We start from the raw sequence: 12,500 nt of genomic DNA, 5'->3' as shown, positions 1-12,500 counted from the left end.
AGGTGGATATGGAGGTAGGTAGGAAAGGAGAAAAATTAATGTGCAATGTGCTTAATGCTTGCCTCAAGGACTTTAGTATCATCATCATCATCATCATCATCATCATCCTCATCATCATCATCATCATCATCATCATCATCATCACCATCACCACCTCCATTACCACCACCACCACCACTGTTGTCTTCCTCCTCCTCATTATCATTGTTGTCATTGTCATCAACATCAGTCATCCTCATGGCCACCAGCAGTAACTGATTAACCATTAAGCAAAATAAGCACGTGCTGAGGGCACCAAGGGAAGGAGGGGGGACCACCTTCAACTTGCTAAAATAATATTCGGGATGCTTTTATCTCTACTAAGTATAGATGCAGATGTGTTACCTAAGATTAATTTTGAGGATCTGATCAAAAAACTTTGCAATTCAAAAAAGTAGGAGGAAACTATAAATAAAATGATACAAAAATAAACATTATTTTCCCTTTTACTGTTTTGTTTCGTTTTGAAAAATAAAAATTTATTTTATGGTTTGTTATTGTTTATATTTTGGATTACATAATCTTTTCTGGGGACACCAAAATCTTTTAAGTGCTTAGGGCCTCAATGAGTCTTAATCCGGCCCTGGCCACCAGTGTCATAACAGTCATTATTATCAGAACAAATACCACAAGGTATCTTTCTGGACCCCACCAACTGTTCCACCAACCAGGATTGCTACTTTTTATTTTTTTTTTTCGTTTTCTCATTGACCCTAAAAAGAATGAAAGATAACATTTGACCTCAGCAGTATTTGAACTCAGAACAGCAAGAGTCACTCCAAATATCCCGCCGATGCATTCTTTGTAATGCTCGAAACAACTTTGCCAAATTTGCTGCTTTCTCTAAAATAAATAAATAAGAGAACCTGAGACTCTGCTGCAAGATTGGAATTGGTTGATCCCAGAGAAAAGAGATCCGTTCCCAGGAACAGAGACAAAAGAGATCCGTTCCCAGGAACAGAGACAAAACAAACTTCTTGAGTTTTTTAGTTTTTTTTTTTTTCTCCTGAAACTTTATGAATCTCTTCTTATCTCTTTTACTGGTTCTTTCAAAGACATTTGAGATAAGTCTGCTCAGCCTGCCTCCGCCGCCGCCGCCGCTGTTGTTTTTGTTGTTGTTGTGATTGTTGGTGTTGCTGTTGTTTATGATGATTTCATTGTTGCTCTTATTATTGTTTATGGTGTTTTCGTTGTTGTTACTGTAACCAAAAAAAAGCAACAACAGGAATAAAAAGGAGGAGGGAGGAGGAGGAGGCAGAGAGAAGAAGAAGGTGATGGCGAAGTGGAGGAGGTCGGGGGTGGAGAATAGTAACATGTTTATATTTTGATATTTTAATTGGGAAAATGTTTGGAATAAATACTTACTGTTGTCTGCTCGCCACCCACGACCTCCACTGCTGTCTGCCACCCACCCCACCCCACCTACCTTTCAACCTTACCCTCTTCACTGCTGTCTGTTCTCTGCTCCACCCACACCTTCCACTTGTCTGCTCTCCACACATCCACCCGTCCAACCATGACCTTCACTGTTGTCTGACTCCACCCCACCCCACCCCTTCTACCCATCCAACCATCCTCTCCCCTTATGCATACCCCTGCTTTGGTCTGTTTACATTGAATTTAGTCTAGTTGCTGTTGTTGTTGTTATTGTAGTAAGAGTAGCAGTGGTGGTTGTTATTGCCATGATAGTGGTGGTGGTGGTGGTTGTGGTGGTGGTGGTGGTGGTGGTTGTGGTGGTGGTGGTGGTGGTGGTGGTGGTGGTGGTGGTTGTGGTGGTGGTGGTGGTGGTGGTGGTTGTGGCGGTGGTTGTGGTGGTGGTGGTGGTGGTGGTGGTGGTTGTGGTGGTGGTGGTTGTGGTGGTGGTGGTGGTGGTGGTGGTTGTGGTGGTGGTGGTGGTGGTGGTGGTTGTGGTGGTGGTGGTGGTGGTGGTGGTGGTTGTGGTGGTGGTGGTGGTGGTGGTGGTGGTGGTGGTTGTGGTGGTGGTGGTGGTGGTGGTGGTGGTGGTGGTGGTGGTGGTGGTGGTGGTTGTGGTGGTGGTGGTGGTGGTGGTTGTGGTGGTGGTTGTGGTGGTGGTGGTGGTGGTGGTGGTTGTGGCGGTGGTGGTGGTGGTGGTGGTTGTGGTGGTGGTGGTGGTGGTTGTGGTGGTGGTTGTGGTGGTGGTGGTGGTGGTGGTGGTGGTGGTGGTGGTGGTGGTGGTGGTGGTGGTTGTAGTGGTGGTGGTGGTGGTGGTGGTGGTTGTAGTGGTGGTGGTGGTGGTGGTGGTGGTGGTGGTTGTGGTGGTGGTGGTGGTGCTGGTGGTGGTTGTGGTGGTGGTGGTGGTGGTGGTGGTAGTCTTGTGGTTGTTGTTATCCTGGTAGTTGTTGTTGTTGCTGCTGAGGTTGTGAATATATATTTTCATTTTTGTTGTTTCAAAGATGTTACTATTATTGCTATTGATGTGATGGTGGTGATGATGATAGTGGTGTTTGACCCTTAACACTTCAGGTCAAAATGTTACACCCTCCACTCCATATTAGGAGAGAACAAACAACAAAAAAGTAACAAAAGTAAAACAACTTCTAAAGGAGAAAAAAAAAAAACCAAACAAACAATCCCCTTGCCATCTTAATCCCTCTTCATCAAAATGACCCCCAGATTTGATTTCTCTTTATTAATATTTAATATCAGATTTGATCCCTTTTTCAGTTACGTTATGTTGCTTTATATTTGATCACTGTGTCTACCAATACGTCATTTGTTTGATTCCTTACCAACATGTGACATATTTAATTTCTGTTCATCAATATATACCATTTGACCTTTCTCTTCCATTATAGACCACATTTAATCCTATCCATAAACCATATTTGATGATCTCTCTCTTCACCAATATTTGAAATATTTAATTTCTGTTTATCAACACATGTTGTATTTACCCTCTTCATCATTATACGCCATACTTGATCTCTGTCCATTATTACATAACACATTTGATATCTGTTTTCAAAATATATCATATCTGACTTCTTTTCGCCAATATATGCTATATTTATCCCCATTCTCTCAATGTGTATCATATTTGATCTCTGTACATTTGTTATTTAACATAGCTGATCTCAGTTTATCAAAAGTTTCCATATTTGATCTCTATTCAGCAAAATTTATGTAGCCTATTTGATCCTATTTGATCCAAGTTTGATTCCAGGCAGTGACCTGAATAATAATAATAATAATAATAATAATAATAATAATAATAATAATAATAATAATAATAATAATAATAATGTGGTCAATCTTATGAATCTATAAAATATTTCACCCCCAAAAAATGAACAGAGATCAAACTGTTTGAGACGTGGGGCTTCACAATAGATTTGAAGACAAAGGGAACAGTCTGGAAAGTTCTCTCCTCAAGTTAAATATTGACCCCTTCTTGCCCCTTCTGCAGGGAAAAAGTGATTTGATTCTGTGAATTCTGTGAATTTATTTCTTATTCTTTCTTCAGCTATGCAAAAAGCTTCGAATAAAATCTTACCAAGACGATGGAAAAACAGAGGCAAAGTAAACTCAAGCTCTATATCAGCAATATGGAAGCCAGAGGTAGGTCCTCTCTCTCTCTCTCTCTCTCTCTCTCGCCCTCTCTCTCTCTCTCTCTCAGTTCATCTCTTAATGTTTTTTTCTCATCTCATTCCACCTCAAACAAAGCAGGCAACATTGGTTGCTTTGCATCTGTTGCAAAACATTGAGAAACGTTCCGTCTTTATTCAATTTCTATGGCTTCCATCCATATGTACCACCAGCACGGTATATATATTTACACACACACACAGGCACATAATATATATATATATATATATATACATACATACATATAAACACAGCTAACTTCTTTCATCACAAAAAAGTTTATCAATTTCGCAGGTAATGGAAGAATTGCTATAAACTCTTTAAATTCTTCAATTATTTTCTTACATTTTGATAAACTTTTTTAAAAATGGAAATAATTTATAAAGAAAAGCCTACTCTATCAATTCTCCATGTGTGTGTGTGTAAGCATACTTAGATATATATTTAGAAATGGTTATAGATATAGAGACGTGTGTATGTGTGTGTGTGTGTGTGTGTGTGTGTGTGTGTGTGTGTGTGTGTACATACTTATACAGAGCCAACCAGACAGATATAGCTATATAGTCATGTATGTATGTGTATATGCTTACATACATCTACATATAGACAACAAATAAATTTATAAACATGCATTTGTGTGTGTGTGTAAATGAGCAAAATAATGGTGACATTGTCTCTCCTAGTTGACATGACAATCAATTGCTTTGCACTTTGGAATGTTCCGGAATAAAAAAAAAAATCCTTTACTTAAAAAACAGCCAAGAGTTTGTGATGAGAAGAGCAATCAGCTGTAAAAATATTGCCTCAAATCAGTCCCTATCCACCTCTAGCATTGAAAAGTGGGCTCAACCGAATGAACAAATGGAAATATATAAATGTGTGTGTGTGTGTTGGGTATTTCGGTTAAATTTGATAGTTTGCATAAATTTGATAGTTGCCATGAAAAACACCCAGTGCACTCTGCAAAGTGGTTGCTCTTATGAAGGGCATTGAGCTCTAGGAAACACAACAAAGTACATATTGGAGTTTGACGCAGTCCTCTGGTTTACAAGATGCTGTTAAACCATCCAACCCATGCCAGTATGGAAAACAGAACCTAAATGATGACGATGACAAGGAGGATGATGACAATGCTGATGATGTAGCAAATGGAAACTAGATGGCCATGAACCTTGATGATGGTATCAGCCTCTGAGCAGCAACCTCACCATGTTGAGCGCTGAGGTCACCAATAATTATGACCAACTGCTGTTCTCTTGAAAATAAACAAGGGTTTTGAATTTTGGCACCAGGCCAGCAAGTTTGGGGAAGGGGTTAAATAGATTACAACAACCTCAGCCCTTATTTTATTGACCCTGGAACGATGAAATGCAAAGTTGATTTCGGTGGAATTTGGACTCGGAACATAAAAGTAGACGAAATTCTGCTAACCATTTTTCTCTGCATGCTAACGATTCTGCCAGCTCGTTACCTTCAAATTAAATAACGATTGAAGGAGAAAGAAGAAAGACTGCAATTCTGAGGAAAGGGGTAAGTTGATTCCATCGACCCTTACAAATGACTGGTATTTTATTTTATCAACCTTGAAAAGATGAAAGGCAAAGTTGACATCGGCAGGATTTGAACTCAGAATCTAAAGAGCCAGAAGAAATAACACAAAGCATTTTTTCCAATGCTCTACTGATTCTGCCAAACTAAAGAATAAAATTATATTTATAAAAGTTGAAAAAAAAAAAGAAAAACCTCTTCTAACCCTGTCCCTTCCCAAGCATCCCTATTTTCCAGTTTTGGAAAAAGAGTCTAGACAACCAATTTGTGGGTTCTGCCCCACCACATTCAGCCAAAGCTAAAATATTGCTTTTCATCATGGAAAGGTTAGGGTGGGGCGGGGGTGGGGAGGGGGGGACAACCAATGCCTAAATAACCATTGAACTAACCCCCCCCCCATTCAGCACCAGCACCCACTATGCATCATCCACCACCACCACCACCACCCCTCAACAACCACCTCCTTCCCATTCCCCAACCCTTACCAATTACAATCCAATGCCGCCCACCTTGACTTCCACAATCAACTCGGCAAAAGGCAACTTCCTGCAATATTTTATAAAAAAAAAAAAGAAGAAAGTAAAATAAAATAAAATATAAAAATAACTTAGCATTTCATTTAGAGTCTATGAGCTTGTAAGAACCAGAACTGGCAAATTCCAAGAATGTGAGACTTTTACAGCAATAGAATAAGTAGAAGAGGTCCATTCTTCAGTGTCATAGAAATTTCCATAGCTCGGCGCACTTACAGGCAAACCAGAAGATTAAGAATTAGGTAAGACCGAAAACGGACATTCTCCTTGTCGAAAGAAACATCAGTAGACAGTGGCTTAACCAGCAGACAATGGGAAACAGAGAGAATTTTTGGTTAAGGAGGTGAAGAGAGGGAAGAGGGAGGAGCCGTTGAAGAATTGGTTATCATCGTTCCATCAGAATTTCTTCCTCTTCTGGAGAAATGCCACATATTTTTTGTATTTTACTTCCCAATAACTACTTCACTCTGTGAGAGACACATTCAGGATGTTGATCATTAAAATAATCTCTCATTCTGGCTCTCTTTATGCATATAAATGTGTGTGTATATATATATATATATATATGTATGTATGTATGTATGTATGTATGTATACACATGCACACACACATACATTCATAATATATATATGCACATATAAATATATATGCACATATGTAATACATAATGCAATATATATTTTTATTAATATTTAGAAGTAACAGAGTGATTCAAGGTCCGAGCGTTTCGTGCGTTGGCACTTATCAATGCAAATATATATACATATATATATATATATATATATACATATATATGCAAACATGTATATACATGTACACACACACACACATGCACATACATGTATGTATATATATATGTATGTACGTACATATATATATATATATATATATATGTATATATATACATCTATTTCATTATTGTTTACCAGTCTGTTTTTCTTTCTATCTATCTGCATGTATATGGGTGTCTGTGTGTCTGTGTGTATAATATATTATATTATATGTATGTATGTATATGCATGTTTATGCACACACATATATATGCTCACAAGTACAATCGACCATACACACGGATGCAAAAGAAGCACATGTCTATGACCCAATGCTGAGCCCCTCTTGGCAGCCACTTGATTAGCTAGAAATATGATTCAAATCTGCCTCAAATTACATCCTATCACCTTAGAAAATGACGGATTATTTAATCCTGAAGACATTATGGCTGGAGAAAGGCATGATGGAAGTCATTGGTCAAGAGGTTTGTGAGATCAGAATTGACTTGGGGTTAAACAACAACCCACACATGCCAACCACTACCCACACTACCTCTAAATATAAATAAAGGAACTAGAACAAACCAGATGGTCACAGCTGGACGATTGGATTTATCTCCTGATGATGGTTGGTGGTGGTGGTGGTGGTGGTGGTTTAGGAGGTTGGTGATTGTGAGGTTAATGCTTGTAGTGGCGGTGGTGGTGGCAGTGGTAGCGGTGGTGGTAGTGATGATGATGATGATGCTTGTTTATGAAGATGGTGATGATGGTTGAAATGATGATGATGATGATGATAATGACTATAGTGATGAGCTCATCTAATGCAGTTATGGTATTGTGTAATACACACACACATGCACATACATATACATACATACATACATACATACATACATACATACATACATACATACATACATACACACACACACATACACACACAAGACGTCCATGTAAGTGTTAAAAACATATTGTTAATGCAATGAACAATAAAAGAAAGAAGAAAAGCAACACAATTTTTTCCCAAAATTGTATTTTGCTGAACACTGAGAAAGGAAAGGAAAGATGTTCTTAGTCGTTCGTCAGAAGGAAAGCATAAAAGGAGAAAGAGAAAAATGGCACTCTTCCTATTCTTCTGATGATGGACTAATGCGTGAAACATTAAGAATCATCTTCCTTCCTTCCTCTAAGTGTTAAGCTTGTCCCTGCTTTGTTTTATTGTTCATTGCGTCTACAGTATACATACATACATGCATACATACATACATGCATACATACATACATATATATCATCATCATCATCATCGTCATACGTCCGTTTCCCATGCTGGCATGGGTTGAACGGTTTGACAGGAGCTGACAAGCTGGAGCACTGCTACTCCATGCTCCAGTCGTCTGTTTTGGCATGGTTTCTACAGCTGGACGCCCTTCCTAACATGGCAACCACTTTCCAGAGTGTAGACTGGGTGCTTTATATGTGACACCATCAGGGTTGCTTTTCACACGGCACCAACACACTTTTTTTATGAAATTCTTTGTTATTTTCAAAATTTCTTTAAACAAAAACAGGGCATTTCAACAGAAATTTGCTAACAAAGAAAAAAAAAAAGATTTAAAAAAATATATTTCCTACATGTCAGGTTAAAAAGGTTTCCTGTCAATGCTCCATGTGAATCCCATGTGCACATGAATGCATGTCTTGCAGTCTGTGCACATAAAGAAATTTCTGTGTGCACGAAAGGGTTAATTGCTTAAAATAATACTTTAATTATTAATTATCCTTATTACACATTCAGCGCGCACAGAGTTCCGTCAAGGTAAAAAGAAAGAAAGAAACAAGACTTTTGCACAAACTGATTGCTAAATATGAAGAAGAAGAAGAATGTTGCATCCAAGCAAGGTTTCTGCTTTTCTAATCTGTTGTTATCTCTCAAAGACGAAATAATGAAGCTTTGTTCCTTGGTTAGAAACCAGCCTCTTCTTTATCGAAAGAATTCAAAGAATTATAAAAAAGACAAGAGACACACGCACACACACGTATGCAGACACACACACACACACGTATATAACGTGTGTGTGTGTGTGTGTGTGTGTATGATGACTTTTGCAGTGACACTGTCATGGTGGCAGTTGTGATTCTCATTCGTACCGTCATTGTTGTTGTCATCATCATCATCATCATCATCATCATCATCACCACTATCATTGTTGTCATCAGTATTGCTAACAACATAAAAACCACCACACTACCACTACCAGCTCCACCGTCACCCCCATCGTCAGCATCAGCATCTTTTCCACCAGCAATGTTACTGTCATTACACACACACACACACATAAACACACACACACATGCACACACACACACGCATGCACACACGCATGCACACACACGGACACATGCATGCACACACGCATGCATACTCTGTTCATGTCATCAATTCTTTCATTTCTTCCTCTGTCGTGACTTTTGGCAACATCTGTGTTGATGTGATGTATGAAGGGGAGGAGGAGGATGGTGGTGGTGGTGGTGGTGGTGGGGAGATGAGGAGGATGGTGGGATAGTGTGTAGTGAGGGTGGAGGTTGATGCTGGTGGCAGTGCCGTAATGGTGGTGGTGGGGGTGGGGGTGACAGCAGCAATCACATTTCTAGTGGCGATGGTGATGATGATGATGATGATGTTAATTGCAGTGATGTATTGATGGTAGCTTTGAGGATTATCATCATCATCATCATCATCACATCACTGTCAGCACTCCATTACCATCACCATCATCATCATTACTACCACCATTACCACCATCATCATCATCATCATTACTACCACCATCATCATCATCATCATTGTCATCATCATCATCACCGTCATTATCACAGCCAACAATTCCTTCAGCACTACAACCACACACACACACACACACACACACATTGCCACCACCACCAGCAACAACACCGCCGCCACCATCAGGATCTTTGTACACAAAAGACTGAATCTAACATGGTCGTCACCAAAACTTGAACTCTCAGACACATGCACTCTCTCTCTTTCTCCCCCCTCTCTTTCTCCTTCCCTCTCTCTCTCTCTTTTCTCTTCCTCTTTCTCTGTACTTTCCCTCCTCCCCCTCTCTCTTTCTTTGTAGGAACATGTGTGTGTATATATGTTCATTCATATTTCTCTATATCTTGTGTGTGTGTGTGGTTATTTATTAGTTTGGATGCGTGTAAATGTGAGTGTAGAAACTTGCCTGTAGGTGTGTGAGTTTGTGTATTGGTATATATGTGTGTGCATGTCTTTATGTGGGCGTCTGCATGTGTGTGTGCGCATGTATGTAGATGTGTACTTGTTAATTTGTATGTCAGAGCAGGTGCTTGTAGGTGAGTGTGAGCGTGTTCACCGTGTGTGGGTGTGTGTGTGGATTGGTGTGCATGTGTGTGTGTGTCAGTTTGTGTGTAGGTGTATGTACATAAGACCATGTGTAGGAGTAGGGGCATGTGTGTAGGTGTGTGTGTGTGTAGGAACAGGTGTGTGCGTGTGTTTGTGGATTGGTGTGTGCGTGTGTGTGTGGGGGGGAATAGGTGTGTGCGTGTGTGTTAGTTTGTGTGTAGGTGTATGTACATATGACCATGTGTAGGAGAAGCATGTATGTAGGTGTGTTCACGTGTGTGTGTTGGTTTGTTTACATATGTATGTATAGTCATGTGTGGGTGTAGAAGTATGTATGTTGGTTTGTATTCGTTGGTGTTTGCAGAGGTGGGCCCACGTGTATGCTGAAAAAGTGTGTGGGTGTGTTTATGTGCGTGGGTGTATCTATGTGAGTGTATACATATGTACTTATTGAGTGTGGGTGTGGAACTCAATATGTAGGCGTGGAGTTTTGTGAAGGTGTATGTAAGATCGCATGGAGGTGTAGAAGTAGATGCATGTGTGTATATAAGTATGCACAGAGATGTGTGTGACTGTTTCATTTATATATATATATATATATATATATACATATATATATTTATATACATAGATACACATGTAAGTTTGTGTATGGGTATAGATGTATGTATGCAGATCAGTATGAGAGTGTGTGTGTGTGTGTGTGAGAGAGAGAGAGAGAGAGATGGGTGTGTAATCATATGCATTGCTATGTGGCAAGTAGTTTGCTTCTCAATGACAAGGTTCTAAGTTCAGTCAGTCCCACTGTGTGGTACCTGGACCAGGTGTTTTTTTTAAAATTTTATCACACTAGGCTGACAAAAGCCTTGCAAGTGGATTTTGTAGGCAGAAATTGAAAAAGCTTGTTACATTTATACATGTATTCATGTGTGTGTGTGTGTGTGTGTGTGTGTGTGTGTGTGTGTGTGTGTGTGTGTGCTTCTCTGTGTGCGTGTATGTGTCTATTTGTGTCACTGTCTCCTCACCATGACATCATGTGATAATTGTAAACAAGTGTCACCATTATGCAACCAGTGTTCTTCACTTCCAGTTTTCTGCATAAATATGCCCATTCATGGATGAATATTAGCTTGGCTTGGAAATAGATGAGGGTTGGTGACCGGAAAGGCATCCAGCTGTAGACAAATCTGTTTCAACAATTTTTATCCAAGACATGCAGGCATAGAAAAGCAGACGTTAAAACGATAATGTTGATGATGATGATGGTGATAGTGATGATATAAATACACATATATGTGTCTTTTTATACACACACACACACACACACATATAGATATGTATATATATATATATATATATATATATATATATATATATATATATATATATATATATACAGAGAGAGAAAGAGAGAGATGTATATTTATAAACAAACATATATATATAAATATGTATATATATATATATATATATATATATATATATGCATGTATTAGTTAGCTTCAATACCCCCTCCCCCTCTTCTCCCTTTTCCCTAGTAATATTATTACATTTCCTGTCTATACAATTATACGTAATAATGCTGTGTCAAGATAAAGTGATTCTTGAGCGGAAAGCTTGTTAGAGAAGCCATGCTTGGATACAAACAGAACCACATACAAACAGACACAGTCACACATACATATGTGCATGCATACACACATACATACATAAACACATATACACAAACATATGTATATATATACATACATATATATATATTCAGATATGTATATACATAGCCACTTGCTCATGCCTCATGGTGAAATGCCTACAAGCACAGCCATACATACATACATACATACATACATACATACATACATACATATTATATATATATATATATATATATATATCATCATCATCATCATCATCGTTTAACGTCCGCTTTCCATGCTAGCATGGGTTGGACGATTTGACTGAGGACTGGTGAAACCGGATGGCAACACCAGGCTCCAGTCTAATTTGGCAGAGTTTCTACAGCTGGATGCCCTTCCTAACGCCAACCACTCAGAGAGTGTAGTGGGTGCTTTTACGTGTCACCCGCACGAAAACGGCCACGCTCGAAATGGTGTCTTTTATGTGCCACCCGCACAAGCCAGTCCAGGGGCACTGGCAACGATCTCGCTCGAAAATCCTACAGGAGCCAGTCAGGCGGTACTGGCAACGGCCACGCTCAAAATGGTGCATCTCATGTGCCACCCGCACAAGAACCAGTCCAGGGGCACTGGCAACGATCTTACTTGGCTTGCCGGGTCTTCTCACGCACAGCCCATTTCCAAAGGTCTCGGTCCGTAGTCATCGCCTCGGTGAGGCCCAATGTACGAAGGTCTTGCCTCACCACCTCAGCCCAGGTCTTCCTGGGCCTACCTCTTCCACGGGTTCCCTCTTCCTGGGCCTACCTCTTCCACGATAACGTCTCAAGCTGTCACTCAGAGTTTCATGTAATTGTCTGTGTAACAATTTGTGAAGTTTTCTACAGCTTCAGTAAAACATTTTACTCTACTTTTGCTATTCAAGTACTATTTTTTGCTGCCTTGTTTTGCACCTATGTGCTAACTTGTCCATGTGAATATAT

General features: G+C 39.6%; 1 protein-coding gene across 3 annotated transcripts in view; it reads left to right on the top strand.

Annotated features, from left to right (window-relative positions):
• LOC106874118 (rho GTPase-activating protein 6) overlaps positions 1-12,500 on the top strand; it is a 76,621-nt gene that overhangs the window by 49,111 nt on the left and 15,010 nt on the right. For all 3 annotated transcript variants that reach the window (XM_014921726.3, XM_014921725.3, XM_089363573.1), the window contains one exon: positions 3,524-3,618. In XM_014921726.3, coding sequence (XP_014777212.1) covers positions 3,526-3,618 — 93 coding nt within the window. In that variant the 5' untranslated portion in view covers positions 3,524-3,525. The remainder of the gene's footprint in view (positions 1-3,523; positions 3,619-12,500) is intronic.

The sequence above is a fragment of the Octopus bimaculoides genome, chromosome 15 (assembly GCF_046866305.1).
Source record: "Octopus bimaculoides isolate indiv1 chromosome 15, ASM4686630v1, whole genome shotgun sequence".
In the NCBI taxonomy this organism is placed as follows: domain Eukaryota; kingdom Metazoa; phylum Mollusca; class Cephalopoda; order Octopoda; family Octopodidae; genus Octopus; species Octopus bimaculoides.
Note: the sequence above shows the minus strand (reverse complement) of the source record. Positions and strands in the feature narration are given on the sequence as shown.